The following is a 20,963-nucleotide window of genomic DNA, read 5'->3' as shown; positions in this document are numbered from 1 at the left end:
GTTTAGATACTACAAGCCACAGCAGGCAATAGGAAGCTAGGTGGACGGATGGCTCCATATAAAGTTGCAGGTTACATTACTTTATAATGCCAGGTCTCTTTGCATCATCTGAGTCTTCTGGCTATTTAGGAACCACAAAGCACCCTCATATTTTCAACAGCAAGTACACAAATTAAAAGACAAACAAAATTTGTTAATAAAATAATATATGATGCTGTTTGGAGTCTTTTACAATGAAAATTTCTGAAATCAGCCCCACTGATTTCAGTGGGTCTAACTCCCAGGTAAGTGGGTATAGGATTGCAGCCTTAATCCACCTTCAGTACAGTAGGGCCCCGCTTATACGGCGGGTTAGGGACCAGGCCCCCACCATAAAGCAGAAATCACCATAAAGCGGAACCCATTGACTATAATGGGTCGCGTCGCACGAAAATGCCGCAAAAGTGGCTTTCAAACAGGGAATTTCCCCTAATTGAAAGCCGCCGCATCAGCGGAACGCCGGAAAACGGAATGCCGTAAAGCGGCGCCCTACTATATGCTACACTTTTTAAGATAATCATGCAATCTTCCCTGCAATTATGCTAGCTGGAAATCCACAAAACAGTATGCAGCTGTAATTATCATGCCTCTAGCAAAATCTGATGCTTCCACAAACATGTCTCCACGGCCACATGCAGTTCTTAAACGTAAACTGTATTAAATCAGAATTTTCTTTGGATAGGAAGCACATTTCATAATGAGACTATTGTTAACCTTCCACAAGCCTATTGTGCATCCAGACTGTCAGTATTTTTCAGGAGGGATTCAAGCACCTACCGGGAAATTTAGGTTTGCACAATTACAGTGGATTAAAGTGCTTTGTTCCTGTTGTGCAAAAGAAACAAATTTTTTATATCTAGAAAAGTGATGGGAAAATACATTGAAAAGTGAAGGGCGAATGAATGATTAACAGGAAGGTGTATGAATATCCTGCAAACAAATCAGGATACATGCAGCACGCTTACTGTCATATGAGCTCCCTGCAAACAAAACAGAATGAAAGCTCAATGAAAACAGATTACAGGACACCTCCTGACTGGGGTGACGGTGGGTGTGAGGGTGTATTCTGCAACATGCCATTGACACAATAACAGTGCGTTAGTGGTGAATTTGTACTGGACCATACACACATAATTCTACTTTATTAATTGTTCTGTGATGCTTCCCCAATATTATTACTATCTGTAGGGACACTCTTGCACTATAGCACAACAGAAGGGGGGTAAATTGGAACATTTGTGGAAAAAATGTTACAGGATTTCAGCAGGAAGTTAGGAGTTATGCACCGATTGGAAACGAAGCAGTATGTTTGGCCAGAATTTTTTTCCAGGTGTAAACAGTATTGAAAGTGGAATCATGTATAGCTGCGCCAATACCATGATGAGCAGAAATCATCATGAATGCACAGTAAAAATTATGTCTGGAAGGGCCCACAATCTAACCTCCATGTAAGCTTTGTGCAAGCAAACCAGGATGAATGCTCAATAAATAGGCCATTTGGAGGAGGCCCTGCATATCAAAGTTCATACACACCCTTTCCTTCAGCCTCATGTTTACCTTACAGTTTAGATCAGAAATTCCCACACAGAATCCTAGGATGCAGTATTGTGCAATGAGATAACTGCTGCATATTTATTATTATTATTATTTATTAAATTTATATACCGCCCGACTAGCAATAGCTCTCTGGGCGGTGAACATAAAACAGCATAAAAATACAATAAATAACAAAACAATACTAAAATACAAGCAACAATCCAACACAATAAACATTTTTAAAATTAAATCAGTGTAACTTAAAATGCTTCAGAGAATAGGAAGGTTTTGACCTGGCGCCGGAAGGAGAGCAGAGTCGGCGCCCGGCGTACTTCCTCAGGGAGACTGTTCCATAGTTCGGGGGCCACCACTGAGAAGGCCCTAGATCTTGTCATCACCCTCCGGGCCTCCCTGTGAGTTGGAACCCGGAGGAGGGCCTTCGTAGCAGAACGTAGTGCACGGGCCGGTTCATATCGGAAGAGGCGTTCCGCAAGGTATCGTGGTCCCGCACCGTATAAGGCTTTATAGGTTAATACCAACACTTTGAATCTAGCCCGGAAACATATTGGCAACCAGTGCAAGCTGGCCAGAACAGGTGTTATATGCTCAGACCGCTTGGTCCTTGTCAGCAATCTGGCCGCCGCATTTTGCACTAGTTGTAGCTTCCGAACTGTCTTCAAAGGTAGCCCTACGTAAAGCGCATTACAGTAATCCAAACGTGAGGTTACCAGAGCATGTACCACTGATGTAAGGTCCTCTTTACTCAGATAGGGACGTAGCTGGGCTACCAACCGAAGTTGGTAAAACGCATTCCTAACCACCGAGGCTACTTGAGCCTCAAGTGAGAGGGAAGAGTCTAAAAAGACTCCCAGACTACGAACCCGGTCCTTTAGGGGGAGTGTAACCCCATCCAGGACAGGGTATATATCCACCATCCGATCAGAGAACCCGTCCACCAACACCATCTCAGTCTTGTCTGGATTGAGCTTCAGTTTGTTAACTCTCATCCAGTCCATTGTCAAGGCCAGGCAACGGTTCAGCAAATCGACAGCCTCACCTGAAGAAGATGAAAAGGAGAAGTAGAGCTGCGTGTCATCAGCATACTGATGACAACGCACTCCAAAACTCCTGATGACCTCTCCCAACGGTATATATGTAGATATTAAAAAGCAGGGGGGACAAAACTGACCCCTGCGGGACCCCATATTGGAGAGCCCGCGGTGTCGAGCAATGTTCCCCAAGCACTACCTTCTGGAGACAACCCGCCAAGTAGGAGCGGAACCACTGCCAAGCAGTACCTCCAACTCCCAACTCCGCGAGCCTCTCCAGAAGGATACCATGGTCGATGGTATCAAAAGCCGCTGAGAGATCAAGGAGAATCAACAGAGTTACACTCCCTCTGTCTCTTTCCCGACACAGGTCATCATACAGGGCAACCAAGGCTGTCTCAGTGCCAAAACCAGGCCTAAAACCTGATTGAAATGGATCTAGATAATCAGTTTCATCCAATAGCGCCTGGAGCTGGCCAGCAACCACCCGTTCCAAGACCTTGCCCAGGAATGGAACATTCGCCACTGGCCTGTAGCTGTTAAAATTGTCTGGGTCCAAGGAAGGCTTTTTCAGGAGTGGTCTCACCACTGCCTCTTTCAGACAGGCCGGGACCACTCCCTCTCGTAAAGAGGCATTTATCACTTCCTTGGCCCAGCTACCTGTTCCATTCCTACTAGTTTTTATCAGCCAGGAGGGGCAAGGATCCAGTACCGAAGTGGTTGACGTACCTGTCCAAGCACCTTGTCCACGTCCTCGAGTTGAACCAACTGAAGCTCATCCAACAAAACAGGACAAGACTGTGCTCCGGACATCTCACTAGGATCTACTGCTATAACTTGAGAGTCTAGGTCCTGGCGGATACATGAGATCTTATTCTGGAAGTGATCGGCAAACTGATTACAGCGGGCCTCCGATGATTCCACCGTGTCCGGAGGGTTTGAATGGAGAAGCCCCCGGACAACTCGAAAGAGCTCCGCTGGGCGGCAAAGAGATGATTTAATAGTGGCAGCAAAATGATGTTTTTTAGCTGCCTTCACTGCTCCTACATAGAGCTTAGTCGAAGCACTAACCAGCGCATAATTGTATCCGTCGGGAGTTCGTCTCCATTTCCGCTCAAGCCTCCTCCTATCTTGCTTCATCGCTCTCAGCTCCGGAGTATACCATGGAGCTGTATGAGCTCTACACAGGAGAGGGCGTGCAGGAGCGATCGTGTTTACAGCCCGGGTCATCTCCGTATTCCACAGAGCGACCAGGGCTTCAGCAGGAGCGCCAGTCCTATCAGCCGGAAAATCCCCCAGAGCCCTTTGAAAACCTTCAGGATCCATTAGTCTCCGGGGGCGGACCAGTTTAATAAGTCCCCCACCCTTGCAGAGGGAAGAGGTTACTGAAAGTCTAAACTTCAGCAAGCAGTGGTCTGTCCATGACAAAGGGAGTGTTGTAAAACTCCCCACATCCAGATCACTTTCCCCATGCTCAGTAGCAAAAACAAGGTCTAGAGTGTGCCCTGATACATGTGTTGGACCACTAACATATTGAGACAGCCCCATGGCTGTCATGGAAGCCATGAAGTCCTGAGCCGCGCCAGACAATGTGGTCTCGGCATGAATGTTGAAATCCCCCAGTACTATTAGTCTGGGGGACCTCAACAATATATCCGAGACCACTTCCGCCAGCTCAGTTAGGGAAGCCATTGGGCAGCAAGGTGGGCGGTACACCAAAAGGATTCCCAGCCTGTCCCTCTGGCCCAACACAAGGTGCAAACACTCCAGGCCAGTAACTGAATGAACATGGTGCTTGGTGAGTGAGATGGAACTCTTATAGACGACAGCAACCCCACCTCCCCGACCCTCAGATCTACCATGATGCTGAACCAAGTACCCCGGTGGGCAGAGCTGAGAGAGACCAACTCCTCCCTGCTCACCCACCCAGGTCTCGGTTATACATGCCAGATCGGCTGCCTCATCCACAATCAAATCGTGGACAAGGGAGGTTTTATTATATACCGATCTGGCATTTAATAACAGCAACTGGAGATCTGAGAGTTGGCTGATAGGACTACCAACGACCTTGCGGGTGTGGGAAGGACCGGAACAAGGCACAGCCACAACATGTCTGGACCGCGTTCCCCTTAACTGGCACGTCCTTCTCACAGCGCCATACCTTCCTTTGCCCGTCACTACGGCAATTGGGGCCCCCTCAAGTCTCCCCGCCTGATGGATAAAACTCTCTCCGAAGCACATAATACAACTAAAATATACAACAATTAAACGTATAAAAACAGCTATATATACAGCCATATAAACATACACACTCACTCAGACATACATTCATATAATCAGGCACCCATTCATCTCAAATTGCATCAACACACCAACAAAAAAGTAAAAAAAAAAAAAAAAAAGGAGCAGCATAGCAGCAGCAGCCTCTCCTTCCCTTGGGGCGATGCTTTCTTTCTCCTGCAGGGCCTGGGTCTCCCAGGCCACCTCAGCCAGCCGGCTTATGTATCCCTCCAAAGAGGGACAGGTGGTAAGAATCAGTCCTGGCTGGCTGGGTACCTGGGGCCTGGTCCTGCCAGGCAGAAGTCCCTCAGGGAAGGGTGGTGGAGATGGTGGTCCCACAGTAGCAGCAGCAGCACAGCAGCAGCAGCACAGCAGCAGCAGCACAGCAGCAGCAGCACAGCAGCAGCAGCCTCTCCTTCCCTTGGGGCGATGCTTTCTTTCTCCTGCAGGGCCTGGGTCTCCCAGGCCACCTCAGCCAGCCGGCTTATGTATCCCTCCAAAGAGGCATACTGTGACTCACTATTGATTGACTTAATTAAAATATTTTGCATCATTCACTTCCACTACAGTTGCAAGGTGGAGAGCTTCTGATAAGTTTCACAAATGATAAAATTCAACAGAAGTTAAACAATCAGCAACAAGCACAACCAGCAGTGAAGACAAACACAGAAGAAGCAGACAAAACTGATCACAAAACAAACAAACATGGGAGCTAGTCAGAGTGTACTGTGAAAAATTAGTCAGAGTGTACTGTGAAAAATGTCCCTGTGAGCCCAAAATACCCACCTGCACAGAGCAGCTATCTATTGCAACTTTGTATGGTTAAGGCTACAATCCTAGCCATACTTACAGGAGAGTAAATCCTATTTCAATTAGTTAGGATTTACTTTGAGTACACATGGAGAGGACTGTGCTGAAAGTAGAATGTCCTTGCATTATTCCAAACAGCCACTGTTAGGGGCAGGTTAGCCTGCTGTGTTTCTGCATTGGGCATGATTGCATTATTCAATTACACCCGATGAAGAAATATGTGCCCTTAAGGAGATTGCCAGTTACATCTATTATGCAACTCTGACAACCAGAAGGCACATCCAGACAACTGATTCATGATGAAAGGCAGGGGGTGGGTTCCTTGGCATGTGGATAACTATACCACAGCTCAGTAATAGAACCAATGCCTTCCATGCTGAAGGTCCTAGGTTCAATCCCTATCTCACAAGAGGTGTGGAAAAAAATGCTGTCTGAAACCATGGAGAAATGCTACCAGTCAGTGCACACAATACTGAGCTAGATGGTCCAATGGTCTGATGCAGTATAAGGCAGCAAATCATCTGCTCATTTTCCTACTCATATTAGTCTATATATGAGTAAGAACACAGGGCACTGCCTTATAATAAAGTGCATCTCCAATTTAATATTTTTTTAAACAGTGTGCATCAACTCTTGAGAGTTTTGGAAACACTGATTCAGACTGTAAGCACTATAGGGGGAGAGCCAGGTGTTCTGATCTTCAGTGGCCCTGTGAACTTGATCCTTCCACTGATGTGACTAGGAAAACCAAGCTTCATATGCATATTGATCTCTAGGGAAGGAGCATGGTGTGCTGCAGTGTAGTAGCTGTTAAGCCAGTTTTTAAAATAATAATAATAATAATAATGTTAACCACAATATAAGAATAAGCAAGTAGGAGACAAAACAAAAGAAGGAACTAGGGGAGAAATATCATTTAGGAATAATATGAGCAATGAAGAGCAACCCAAACACCTTTCTTTTTCACTCCTTGAACACCGACCCAACAGTTCTCATTAAATAAAGGTTAAGGACACGGCTGTAATCTCAAACAAATCTTAAGTAGGATCAAAGTCCAGTCTGATAATAAAGTTATGTGTCTGGAAGCACTTTTTAATCTAAACATTTTACTTTAGTTTGTAAGAAATTTTGCAAGGAGAAAACATCGTGACTTGCTAAATAAAATACCCACAAGAAGCTGACATAGACTCTCTAAGATAAATTTCAGGCATTTCACAGGGAGCTTGTAGTCATTCATGGCTTGCGGACAAGTATGGCATATAGTTGCACTTGCATGCAAGTCATGACTGACTATAGCTCCGTGTGTAATGTCTCAAATTTTTCTATTAGAGAACGGATACATTTTCTTTCTCTAATGGCCTTGCACTGACTACTTCTCTCTTCTGCTGTAAGGTAGAAGTAGGGATGGGTGAATCTGTCAGTTTCAGTTTCTCTCCGTTCTCAATTTTTCCATATTAATTTACCAATAATTTACCTGGATGAGTGCGCTGACATTGTGTGCATTACTGAAACCTGGCTAAATGGCCAGGGTGCAGTGGGACTTTCCCAGCTCTGCCCCCCAGGTTTTGTGGCATTCCAGCAGCCCAGATCCAGGGGATGGGGAGGTGGTGTTGCAATTGTTTGTAGGGAATCTAGCTCCCCTGTCAGGTATCCTGTCCCTAATTCCTCTGGCTTTGAGTGTGTGTGCCTGGCGTTGGCTCAGGGTGAAAGAGTTGGGACTCTGATGGTGTACTGTCCATCCCGTTGCCCAACGGTGTGTCCCACCCTGAGCTGGTGGAGCTGGTCTCGACGTTGGTGTTGTGGTTTCCCAGGCCAATAGTCCTGGGTGATTTCAACATACATGCTGAGGTTGATCTCATAGGGCAAGCTCAGGACTTCTTGGCTGCCATGACAACCATGGGGCTGTCCTTAATTTCTTCTGGACCAACTCATGTGGCAGGACACACGCTCAACCTTGTGTTCTGTTCGGGACAGGAAGCCGGGGATCTGAGGGTGGAGGGGTTCTTGGTGACTCCGTTGTCATGATCAGATCACCACCTGATTAGGTTTAGGTTTAGACTTTGTGCCCCAGATAACCCCCGCAGGAGTGATGTGCTGATTAAGATAGTCCGCCCCCAGAGACTTATGGATCCTGTTGGTTTCCTGAGCGCTCTAGGGGATGTTCCCAGCATGGCTGGTGCTACTGCTAAAGCCCTGGTCAACCTCTGAAATACAGAGGTGACCCGGGCGGTGGACACTATAGCTCCAAAGCGCCCTCTCCCACCAGGAAAGGCCCGTAATACACCTTGGTTTACTCAAACCTTGGGCCTGATGAAACGGCAGGGACGACGGCTAGAACGACGATGGAGAAAAACTCAATCTGTCTTTAACTGAACACTGGTTAGAGCTCATTTTCAACCCTACCATGCGGCAGTGTTGTGGTGAAAAAAGCTTACTTCTCCGCCACCATTGCGTCTGCCCAGTGCCATCCGGCGATGCTTTTTCAGGTGGTCCGGGGTCTTTTGGGATCTGGCCCAACAGCAGACTCTGAACCATCAGTTGCTCGCTGTGACATGTTTGTGAGGCACTTCGCAGATAAAATTGCTCGCATTCAGATTGACCTGGACTCCTCGTTAATTGCAGTTGTGCCAGATGCCCCTGTTGCTCCCTCTCGTCATTTTTCCATGGATACTTTTCAGCTTGTGAAGCCTGAGGATGTGGACAGGATTCTGGGAGAAATGAGGGCCACTACCTGCTCGCTTGATCCTTGCCCATCCTGACTAATTAAATCCACCAGATTGGGAGTAGCTGGTTGGTTGACATATCTGATTAACACCTCCCTAAGGGAAGGCTCTATGCCAACATTGTTGAAGGAGGCTGTGATTAGACCTTTGGTAAAAAAGCCTTCACTAGATCCTGCGGATCTTAATAACTTCCGGCCAGTCTCTAATCTCCCCTTTCTTGACAAGGTGATTGAGAGGGTGATGGTGGCTCAACTCCAAGTTTTCCTGGATGAATTGGATTATCTAGACCCTTTTCAATCAGGCTTCAGGCCTGGTCATGGGACAGAGACTGTCCTAGTTGCCCTGCTTGATGACCTATGCTGGGCACCAGACGGGGAGTGCATCCCTGTTGGTGCTGCTGGACCTCTTGGCGGCCTTTGATACCATCGATCATGGTATCCTTCTGAGCCGTCTCACTGGGATGGGCCTAGGAGGCACTGTTCTACAGTCGCTCCGTTCCTACCTAATGGACAGGACCCAGAAAGTGGTGCTGGGAGACTTCTGCTCGACCCCCTGGCCATTGGCCTACGGGGTACCTCAAGGTTCCATTCTGTCTCCCATGCTCTTTAACATTTATATGAAACCACTGGGAGAAGTCATCCGGAGATTTGGAGTGCAATGTCATCAATATGCTGATGACACTCAACTCTATCTCTCCCTTCCATCTGATGGCAAGGTTGGACTGCTCATCCTAAACCGGTGCCTGGAGGCTGTGAAGGGCTGGATGTAGGTGAACAAACTGAAACTTAATCCAGACAAGACGAAAGTGTTGCTGGCCAAGGGAAAAACTGCCCCAGGGATAGGGCTGCAACCTGTTCTGGATGGGGTTGCAATCCCCTTGAAAGAGCAGGTCCGCAGTCTGGCAGTTCTTCTGGATCCTGCACTGCTGCTGGAATATCAGGTGGCTGCGGTAGCCAGGGGTGCTTTTGGTCATCCCAAAATGTTCTTCCGTTGCTGGAAGCAGCTGACTTGGCCATGGTGACACATGCATTGGTGACATTGAGGCTCGATTATTGTAATGCACTCTACATGGGGCTGCCTTTGAATATGATTCGGAAACTACAGTTGGTCCAAAATGCAGCAGCCAGAATGTTAACTGGAGCACAGCGCAGGGAGCATATCACCCCTGTGCATTATCGACTCCACTGGCTCCCAATTTGTTTCCGAGACCAATTCAAAGTGCTGGTTTTGATCTTTAAAGCCCTAAATGGCCTTGGACCAGTGTACTTAAGGGACCGCTTACGCCCATATGTTCCTAGCCTGGATTTAAGATCATCTGCCTCTTGTCTCCTCTGCGTGCCTGGAATGAAAGAAGTTAGATTGTCAGGCACGCGGGAGTGAGCCTTTTCAACTGTGACTCCCAGACTTTGAAATTCCCTGCCCCAAGAAGCCCACTTTGCTCCCTCCCTAATGGTCTTCTGGAAATTTGTAAAAACTATTTTATTCCAGAGAGCCTTTGGTTGGGACTGACTGGTCAGCCTGACACTATTTTAAGTTTTTTATCTTTTATTTTTATCTTTTAAGTTCTTTTATTGTCACTTTCTTATATGTGTATGCACATATATACATGTTTTATGTTTGTATGTGTATGCATAATGCATTTTATGCATTTTAATAGTATTTTATACATTTTAATTTACTGTAATTTTTAATGTTTTATTGTGTATTTTATTATATGTGTGTGATTTTATTGTAGCCGTCCTGAGTGTCCTATTGTATATTTTTTATATAGAAATATATTTTTATATAGAAATATTTTTTAAAAAATAATTTTTAAAAAAGTCCCCATGAAAATTTAGCAGCTTTTAGTGAGAAAAGCACATTTTTGTATGCAGTTTTGCCTAATGTACACAATGTTGCAAAACAAGTTCCTCTAATATAATGCATTTTTGTATATTATTTTCACTAATGTAGAAATGTTTATGAACACTTTACCCTAATATCTCGCTATGAACCTACCCGTTCACTTCGTTCAGAATCTAAGGCCCTCCTCCGGGTACCAGCTCATCGGGAAGCCCGGAGGGTGGTTACTAGATCTAGGGCCTTTTCTGTGGTGGCCCCTGAGTTGTGGAACAGCCTCCCCGAAGAGGTACGCCTGGCACCTACACTTCTATCTTTCCGGCGCCAGGTAAAGACCTTTTTATGCTCCCAGGCATTTTAATCTTTTAATTTTCTTAATCTTTCTACTTTTAACATGTATCCTTCTTAATTTGTGTTGTATTTCGTTTTTGTTGTGCTTTCTGTTGTTTGTTTGTACATGTTTTTGTGATTTTTTACTATGATATATTGTATTTTATCTTGTTTGTTCACCGCCCTGAGAGCTATTCTGCTAAGGGCGGTATATAAATTGAAATAATAAATAATAATAATAAATATATGCATTTTTGTACACATTACTTAACTGGATAAATGCATCGCAAATTTCTGAGAAATGTGAATTTTAGAAGGATGGCTGTGTTTGGGTTCACATATTGTTTTGGAAAGTTCAAATATGATATGTTTGTCTTTAAAGACAAACTGAATCAAATTTCTCCTCCATCCCTAGTTCAGAGTCAGATAGAGGATTGCCTTTTCTTTGCATAACCGTTCAATAAGACCAATTCCTCCAAGAAGAGCTCTAGTATTGCAAAACTCTGACTTGGGGCATTCATTTTGTTATTATATAATATAAACTGACCCCCTGTAAAGCCAGAGTGTGGAGTGTGTGCAACCATAATATTTTCTGGTGGTGCTTCCCAACATGCCAATAAGTACCCATTCACATGACGTGAAAAGAAACTTCGACATGAACAACAGGAAGTGCATGAGAACAACTCTATACTTGAAAACTACCTACCCATCTTATAAGACAATTGTTACTACAGAAAAAAAACCAGAAATACATTTTAAGAATTTTTAAATTTTAAATAATTAAAATTTAAACAAAAATTAGCACACACATGAAAACCCATCTTGTAGGTGTGGCAAGTTTGGTTAACAAAGAATGTGAATATTTAAACTTGCAACCAACATAAGCGGATGGACTCCCATACCTGCACATGCCTTTTGCTGTTAAAAAATGGACCATCCATCAGTTTTGCTACAGCAGGAATGGGAAACCTTTTGGGGCCTGGGGAACCTTATCTGGCCCCACCTTGTGAACCAACTCTGAGAGATGGCTGGGGCAGCCCAACTGTAAATCACATTACATCATGGCATCATATGATTGACAAGCAGGTTGTCCCACGCAGATATCAAAAACCCTTGCACTGGCTTCTCAAGCTTGGGAATCACAGTGCAAGGGATGTTGCCAGCCTTATGCTTTGAGCAAAATGCACTGATGGATGGTTGGGAACATGCCTTGCTCCAGCAAAGGAACAATTGGGAGTCCACTTAAAGCTCCGGATTGTTCCTTTGAAACCATGCCCTTACCTGGCCCAACCCTGATGTCATTGAGGAAGGATTTCTGACCTTTGACCCCAGCTGATCAATACCTGAAGGGATTGTTTTTCTTTGCTCTTTCATTTAAGACATGAGAGGCCTCTGATATTATTTATTATCTTAGCTCAAATTATGCATTGCTTGTGAAGCCAATATTTTGAGGAACTATGCCTGACTAAAAATGAAAGTACAAAGTGTTGTAACATTTTGTATGTTTGTGGTTAGCTAGAACAACAAATGAAGGGGCACAGTGGGTCGGAATGAATTAGGGATGTTTGTGAGATGTTTTTAACACGTTTATGAATCCTAAATGCAGGTTTTGGGCAATAAAGGTACTTTCCTAATTTGACACATGGATGGGCAAGGCCGAAACGTGTCAAAGTGACCACCCAAGGTGGAAGGGTATGGGCATACTGATTGGCAAAGATGTATCTTGCTTATAATGTATGCATGACATATAATCACTTTATAAAGCTGTGCAGTGCCTGTTTTCTTTAGAGTTGTTCTGAGGAACTTCTCTCCCAATGCATTGGTCTTTGCTATTTTGTTCCAATAAACTCTGTCCTTTGGAGCACAATAAATTGACTGGAAAGTTTTTCCTTCCACAAATGTCAAATGTAGGATAGGTGGCTTGGCTTTCCTCAAACAACCTTGTGGATCAAATGGGGAGGCTTGGCAGGCCAAGTTAGGACCATGGACTGGAGGTTTCCCACCCTATTCTACAGGATTTGGGCATATGTGGGCTCGCTCACATCTGGCATCATTATAACTTGCTTGACCTTCAAAAGGAATGCTTTCCAGAAATTAATAAACATCCTAGCAATTTATTAGGTGCCTTAAATCAAAAAGAAAAGTGGGATACTTTCCTTTCTTTCTTAATGAAATTTGTAGCCAGAGTAAGGAGAGAATACTGCAATAGACAGTGTCCAAAATGTGGAAACTATCAAAAGTTACAAGGAAATGTTATATAAATGGGATATAAATAAATAAATGTTGACATTTCTGCAGTTGCAGAATTCCATGACATTTTTGCAACTGCAGAATTCCATTACCCAATGACAGTATCTGGGACCATGGGGCTGGTTTGGCAGATTGCGCATTAAGACTACTTTGCAGACTGTATAATTATTTCAAGTCTTATTCCACTTCCCTTTTTAATATGGAAGCATTAATCATTTAAAAGCAGTATCAAGTAATTTCTTTGAAAACATCAAATAAATGTTTTAAAACATAATTGTAACTGTTACCTGAAAAATATGTATCTTTTCTCTCTCAAAGTAGAAACTTCCTTGATTTATGCACAAACCGCCTTTCAGCTCCCTATTCTACACTGAAGTTACACTGAAATATATTTATTATCATGTGCACAAGTTGTAAATAAAATTAAGACATTCTTTAAAAGCATAACATACAAACTCTTCCTTTGCTGCTTCATCTGGACAATGCTGAAAATATTTATCACTAACTATATTTTTGATCCTTTTTTAGAGGTATGCTTAGGGCCTCAAATTTTAGAAGCATGCAGGGGACATAAACTCCAGCAAGTTTATTGTCCACAAATTCATCACACTTTCATTTGTAAGGAAATTTTTATTTTGTACCCTTGCAAATGTAACCTTAATGTGCAGTTTCCAAAAGAACAGCCCATTGAAGTTATTGCAGAAAAGTTACTTTTAGGTGATTTCATTGTAGCATCATAAAGAAGAGCCTAGTTTTGTCTGATGAAATAGACTCTTGAATATTAAAACTTAGGCTACAATAAATCAGGTAGCTTATAAGATGTCACAGGCATCTTTATCATTCATATGCAAAGTGCAAAATGAACCCTACCCTCACCCACTACTCACTCCCCCATAGCTGCTCTTTCCAAGTGCTTTGATCACAGCACTGGAATTAGGGTGAAGAGAAAAGAACATGGGGCAACCAATTGTAGGAGGTACACTGCAGATGATGGGTGACTGATGCTATCAAAGAGATCCCCTTTCCTTATATATTAAAAAGTTCACATTTGTATTTAAACACACAGATCTACCCCCAGCTTGGCCCTCACAAGGAATACTTTCCAGAAGTTAGTTAGCAGCATTCTTAACTCTCTAGTTATACATTCCCATAATGCCACATGAAATACATTCTAGTCTGTCTTAATCAACGTTAAGGTTTTTCTGTTTCTTGGAGGAGGGCTTCTCAAATTATTTGCTGCTGCCTACCAAGAGATGATTAATGCTGCAAACTTACTTTGATTTGTCAATAAAGCCACAGGAACAGCAATGGCTGTAAAGAGAACTGCAACACCAAGAAATCCCAACAGATATTTCACTACAGTCTGGGAAAAAAGAAAGAAGTTAAGAAACATGTAATATGCACAAACATCTCATATATTTCCAGAGCAGTCATAGACAACTGGTGGCCCATGCACCAAACCGAGCCCACAACTGGCCTACAATATATGGAGCATTTTTAAAGGTTGTTTTCCCAGCACATTTATATTTATATCCCCTCTTTTTTATACATCTTGTTCCCAGGCAGTCATCCATCCTGGCATTGACCAGGTGACCTCATGTGCCTTCATATCATACATATCTAGCCTTCCTCCAGGTTTCTCCTGCAAAACCTCTCCAAGTAATTATCTCAGTATCTCCCGCACAAGCGTAGGCAATGTGCCAATCACAACTGGTTGAGTCTAAACCAGTTTTAGTTCACTGCTCATTTTATGGGGCAGACAAAAGTAACAGTTTTTGAGCAACTGAGACACTTTGAAGTCACCCTCACTACATTCAATCAACCTGCTTTCCCACCCCCTTCACTTAGAACTTGAGGAGTGGTACTTCTGCAAGTTTTGTAGCAGAAGCCAGCACTGTATGTTATTGATTGGCTATTGTCTCTGATGTCACCAAGAAACATATATCCTATCCAGGGTCGGTTCTAAAGGGCGACCAGGTGGGGCACTGGCTGAGGGCCCCTGGAGCTATAGGGGGCTCCTCAGGGGCCCCTCCGTTCCCCTTCCGCAATCCGTGGCAGCAGCCTGGGGCAGCAGCCTGGAGCTTCCGCCTGACCACCATTCCCTTGCCCCATCTACCTGTCTCCTGCCTTTTAGCATTGCCCTTAATAAAGATGGCAGCCAAGGTTTCCCTAAGGTACTGAAGCCCCTGTCGCCATCTTGGTTGATGGCAGAGATGCGCGCGCATAACACGCACACATGCCATCAACAATGATGGTGGCAGAGGCTTCATCCCCTTATGGAAACCGTGGCCGCCATCTTGGTTAATGGCAATGCTAAAAGACAGGAGGCAGGTAGGTGAGGGGTGTGGGGGGGGCGCACAGGTGCACATGCCGGGGCCCAGGGCAAGCTGATGCCCAAGGGCCCCGGCATGCCTGGGGCCGGCCCTGATCCTATCAATCCACAGAATAGTTTTTCCTTGTAAAAAGCATCTCCCTGGGTAAATGAACAGATAAGCACTTACAAATAAAAATCAAAAGACGGACACCTACCTGTAGCACTGAGGGAGGAGAAAAATTGAGAACTGGACTAATGTTATGTTCTGGTAATTTATACCTCATTCAGATTGTGAAGCTGGGCTTGCATGACAACTGAAGAATTTGCCATGTCATAGAAACACAGGAAGTTACCTTAGTCAGGTCAGTGATCCTTGATTCGTCAAGATCAGCACTGTCTACACCAAGAATGAGGAAACTCTAGTCCTCCAAATGATACTAGATATAGGTCTCATCAGGGCTGTGGAGTTGGAGTTGGAGTTGTGGAGTTGGAGTTGGAAGCAATTTTGGATGGAGTCGGAAGAAATGTACCAACTCTGACTCCAGCTTCAAACTAAATTTTGATTGACAAATTTTTTAAAATATAAATTCAAAATGTCAAAGAAGCTTCCCATGAAGTCAGCTGTATTTGAGCATTTCACCATAACTCAAGATGGAAAACATTTTGTGTGTCAGTGTATGACACAGGACCCAGATGAAGACAAATGCTGTGATGCCAAGATCAGCACATATTCAGGCAGCGATAAAAATGCTCCTATGAGAGCTTCCAATTTAAAAAGACATTTACAGTGCTTTCCAGGGCTGTGGAGTTGGAAGCAATTTTGGGTGGAGTCAGAGTCGGACAGTAGAAAAATAAAGGAGTCGGGAGTCGAAGGTTTGGCGTACCGACTCCACAGCCCTGGGTCTCGTAATTCCAGACAACTGGCCATGCTGGCTGGGACTGATAGGAACCGGCAGTCCAAGAATATGCAGAGGGCCACATATTTCCCATCCCTCGTTGACAATGACTGGCAGTGGGTCTCCAGGGTTTCAGAGAGGACATTCCCAGTCCTATCTGGCAATTTCAGATATTGAACCTGGGGCCTTCTGCCTGCAAAGTAGACACTCTGCACTAAGATATGATCTTCTCCTGTAAAAATCTTTTTTTATATATTTGATCTGCCATCATCTTCAGCCAACAGCAACTGCAAAACATGGTGATGGGTACAGGGAGGCTTGTACTTGCAACTCATGGCCAATTCAGAAGTGTAAACACTCAGATCATTCTTTTAACATCATTGCAGACTTAGGGAGTTATATTCATGTGGTTGAAATCACTACAAACCACATGGAAAGCTGCTTCCTACATAGCTCTGTGCTCACACCGCTGCACTGCAAAGTCACCAGTCTACCATGATTTTATTCACGTAGCATTGTTCTATGCAGAATTAAACACACAAATAATTTTCCCAGTGTGTGTGTGCAAGGGCCTTAAGAATGATAAATCTGTTTCTGCAACCAGCCTACAACAGTTTTTTATCTTTCTGATAGTTTGTGAGACATTATTTTGTCATTACCGCCACTTTAAGACAGACATCAAATTTCCAGCTAACCCTTTATTCCAGCAAACCCTGATCAAGAGAGCAAATGCAGTTTCCTATATGAGGTTTACATTGCTTGTTGCATAATGCTGCAGTCCTCCACAGTTAGGGGACATACCTACACCGTTTGATTTCAGTGGCCTTAGATATAGCTAGTCAGGTCCTATATAGGACTCCTTGCAGTCTATAATGTGAATATGCAACCTACATAGATATAGAAAAGAAAATTAACCACCTGTATTAACAAGATTCCATGCTGAGTGAGCAGTATATCTCTGAACGCTGGGAACAAATGACAGATGGGTCACTTATGCTTGTGAGCTTCCAGAGACATCAGGCTAGCCAGTGTCAGAGAATAGAGTAGCCGGTCCAATCTCTTACATTGCCAGATGGCACAGGCAGAGCAAGAATAAAAATGAACTGAGCAGACACGTACGTTTTGATGCCACCATATGTGAATGAGCAGACCTTTTCCATATACAGACAGACAGGTTTAAGTCTGAGAGCCCATACACCTTAATCCAGATGTCTGTGGTTAGCGATAAACTCTGCACGTGCTCAGAGGCACCCTTAACAATTATTCTGTCACATGTGCCAGGTATGAACCCCTGATGTTGAATAAAGAAAGTTCCGCGCGGCTAAGCGCTGGGTAGTCGCAACTTAAATCTTGCATTTTTATTGGCAAAAATGAAAGATGGTGAGTATACGTCTCCAAGAAAAATGGGCGCGCGTGTACGTGTGCATGAGGCGTGGAACGGAACACACCAAGAAGCTCCGGCCCCGGCACATTTCGGCGCGTCAAAGTCTGCAGCTGCCTTCTTACATGAGCAGCCCCTTCAGGCAGCGAACGCGAAGAGCTTTTCTGGAGCCCTCCGCGCAAGCGAAGGGGCAGAACTGGACGCAAGGGGCAGAGTCAACTTACTGACCTTCATTGCGGGAGGCTTCTGCGAGCCTTCGGCTTCGCCGACGCGGGGGCAAAAAAACAGCAGCTGGTGGTGCCGCAGAAGCAGCCGGACGCGCTTTGCCCGTTGGCGCACAAGACTTCGGCCTTGGACCCTCCAAAGTACTGTAGGAGCGGCAGCAGCTCCCAGTTAAACATTTGCGAGAGCCGTCCAGGGGCAAAGGCCTCAGGGCGGCCACCCTTCCCCCCCCCGGGTCAGGACAGCCACGGTGGCGCACGGGAGAAAAGGAGGAGTCAGGATGGACGAGGGTGTCAGAAAGAGGGGGCGAGGGAGGAGAGTACTGCGAGAGGAGGGCAGGTGCTGACGGATGAGCCGCTGAAGCACTCACTCACGGCGCCTGCACGCTATAACCTTTCAAGTGGGGGCAGTATAACCGGCCTGAGGTAAACCAAAAGAAGAGGCTTGTGCCCCAAGAAGAGGCTTGTGCCCCAAGAGGGCTGTGGAGTGGGGGCGGGCAGTGCTCAGGCGGTGCGCGCGCTGAGGGAGGCAGAGATTTGCCACGCAAGGAAGTGAGCAGCCAAGCTCTCCGCCCACGTGCGCGTCCCGGTGTCGGTTTTTAAAATGAGATGGCAACGCTAGGCATTGATCGACTTTTAATTTAATAGGCTTTTTAGGCTGCAGTCCTATTCCTTTCCCTATCTGGGTGTATGTCCCATTGAACTCGCTGGGACATAGACGTGGCTAGCATTGCACTGTTTGAAAAACTGCTATCCCGCCCTTCGAATTTGTATTTGCATTGTGCAGGGCAGCTTGCAAACATCGAAACAAAACAACACTTTTGCAACCATCTCTCTCTTAATTGTAACAGCCCGTCAGTAAGTTTTTACAATATCGGTTACTTTTACAACAGGCTTCTACTGGGAGAAAGAGCAGAATATAAAGCTAATAAATAATTGTTGTTATGTGCCTTCAAGTCGATTACGATTTATGGTAATCCTTTGAATCAGTGACCTCCAATGCACCTGTCGTAAGCCACCCTGTTCAGATCTTGTAAGTTCAGGTCTGTGGCTTCCTTTAGGGAATCAATCCATCTCTTATTGGGTCTTCCTCTTTTTCTACTCCCTGCTGTTTGTCCTAGTATTATTGTGTTTTCTAGTGAATCGTGTCTTCTCATTATATGTCCAAAGTATGATAACCTCAGTTTCATCATTTTAGCTTCTAGTGATAGTTCTGGTTTAATTGTTCTAACACCCAATTATTTGTCTTTTTTGAAGTCCGTGGTATGCACAAAGCTCTCCTCCAAAATCACATTTCAAAGGAGGGTTTTTCTCTTATCCCTTTTTTTCGGTTTGAATCCCCACATAGCCATGAAGCTCACTGGGTGACCTTGGGCCAGTAACTGCCTCTCAGCCTCATGAAAACCCTATTCATAGGGTCTCCATAAGTCGGAATCAACTTGAAGGCAGTTACAGTTACATTTTTTAAAAAACTTTTACATCCATACATAGAGATTGGGAATACCATGGTTTGAATGATCCTGACTTTAGTGTTCAGTAATACATCTTTGCATTTGAGGACCTTTCCTAGTTCCCCCGTAGCTGCCCTCACCAGTCCTAGCCTTCTTCTGATTTCTTGACTATTGTCTCCAGTTTGGTTAATGACTGTGCCAAGGCATTGACAATCCTTGACCAGTTCAATGTCCTCATGGTCAGCTTTAAAGTGACATAAATCTTCTGTTGTCATTGCTTTAGTCTTCTTGACGTTCAGCTGTAGTCCTGCTTTTGTGCTTTCCTCTTTAACTTTCATCAGCATTTGTTTCAAATCATTACTGGTTTTCTCTAGTAGTATGGTATCGTCTGCATATCTTAAATTATTGATATTTCTCCCTCCAATTTCCACACCTCCTTCATCTTGGTCCAATCCCGCTTTCCATATGATATGTTCTGCTTATAAGATTGAACAAATAGGGTGATAAAATATACCCCTGACTCACACCCTTTCCAATTGGGAACCAGTCGGTTTCTCCATATTCTGTCCTTACAGTAGCCTCTTGTCCAGAGTATAAGTTGCACATCAGGACAATCAGATGCTGTGGCAGCCCCATTTATTTTAAAGCATTCCATAGTTTTTCATGATATACACAATCAAAGGCTTTGCTGTAATCTGTAAAGCACAGGGTGATTTCCTTCTGAAATTCCTTGGTCCATTCCATTATCCAATGTATGTTTGCAATATGATCTCGGGTGCCTCTTCCCTTTCTGAATCCAGCTTGTACATCTGGCATTTTTCGCTCCATGTATAGTAAGAGCCTTTGTTGTAGAATCTTGAACATTACTTTACTTGCATGGGATATTAAGGCAATAGTTTGATAATTACTGCATTCCCTGGGATCCCCTTTCTTTGGAATTTGGATGTATATTGAATGCTTCCAGTCTGTGGGCTGTTGTTTAGTTTTCCATATTTCTTGACAGATTTTTGTCAAAATTTGGACAGATTCAGTCTCAGTAGCTTGTAGCAACTCTATTGGTATGCCATCTGTTCCTGGTGATTTGTTTCTTCCAAGTATTTTAAGAACAGCTTTTACCTCGCATTCTAAAATTTCTGGTTCTTCGTCATACAGTTCCTCCTTGAGAGAATCTGGATGTTTTTGGCTATAAAACAGCTGGCTGGGGGTGATGGTAGTCCAAAACATGTGGAGGGCTCCAGGTTGGCGAAGACTGGTGGAGACAATACTGAGCTAGATGGACCCGTGGTCTGATTCACTATGAAGCAGAGTCCTATGTTGATATGAAGTCATTCTGTTCTCACAAGAAATGTGTTAGGTAACATGGCCTAGCGCAGTGCTTCCCAAACCTTTTTCTCCATGGACCACTTGAAGATTGTGGAGGATCCTGGTGGGCCATTTACAGTGCAATCCAACACATGTCTACTCAGAAGTAAGCTCCACTGTGTTCAGTGGGACTTCCTCCCAGGTAAGTGTGTTTTGGATTGCAGCCTTGATTTTTCTGCCTGTTGTAGGAATTGTAATGTGCTGTGCTAGATGCTGTACACTTTTTGATTGAATTTTTATTGTTTCATTTGTTTCTTATATATTGTATTTTATTGTATTACAATTTGAATTCTATGGAAGGCTGTGGAGGAATCAAGGAGAACTAACAGGGTTGCACTCCCCCATCCTTCTCCTGATAAAAATCATTAGTTGGGGCAACCAAGGCCATTTCAGTGGTAAATCCAGGCTTGAAGCCAGATTGAAATGGGTCTGTATCAGGACCGAGTAGGGAGCCCTTTTCATCCCAAGGGCCATATTACTTA

General features: G+C 44.3%; 1 protein-coding gene across 1 annotated transcript in view; it reads right to left on the bottom strand.

The window, feature by feature from the left end:
- DPP4 (dipeptidyl peptidase 4) overlaps nt 1–18,170 on the bottom strand; it is a 106,625-nt gene extending 88,455 nt beyond the window's left edge. The window contains exons 1-2 of the mRNA XM_061608639.1: nt 17,676–18,170; nt 14,132–14,219 (exon numbers count right to left, since the gene is read on the bottom strand). Of these exons, the coding sequence (XP_061464623.1) occupies nt 14,132–14,219; nt 17,676–17,681 (94 nt within the window). The 5' untranslated portion in view covers nt 17,682–18,170. The remainder of the gene's footprint in view (nt 1–14,131; nt 14,220–17,675) is intronic.
- Nucleotides 18,171–20,963: the final 2,793 nt, after the last annotated feature.

The sequence above is a fragment of the Rhineura floridana genome, chromosome 2 (genome assembly GCF_030035675.1).
Source record: "Rhineura floridana isolate rRhiFlo1 chromosome 2, rRhiFlo1.hap2, whole genome shotgun sequence".
Lineage (NCBI taxonomy): Eukaryota > Metazoa > Chordata > Lepidosauria > Squamata > Rhineuridae > Rhineura > Rhineura floridana.
Note: the sequence above shows the minus strand (reverse complement) of the source record. Positions and strands in the feature narration are given on the sequence as shown.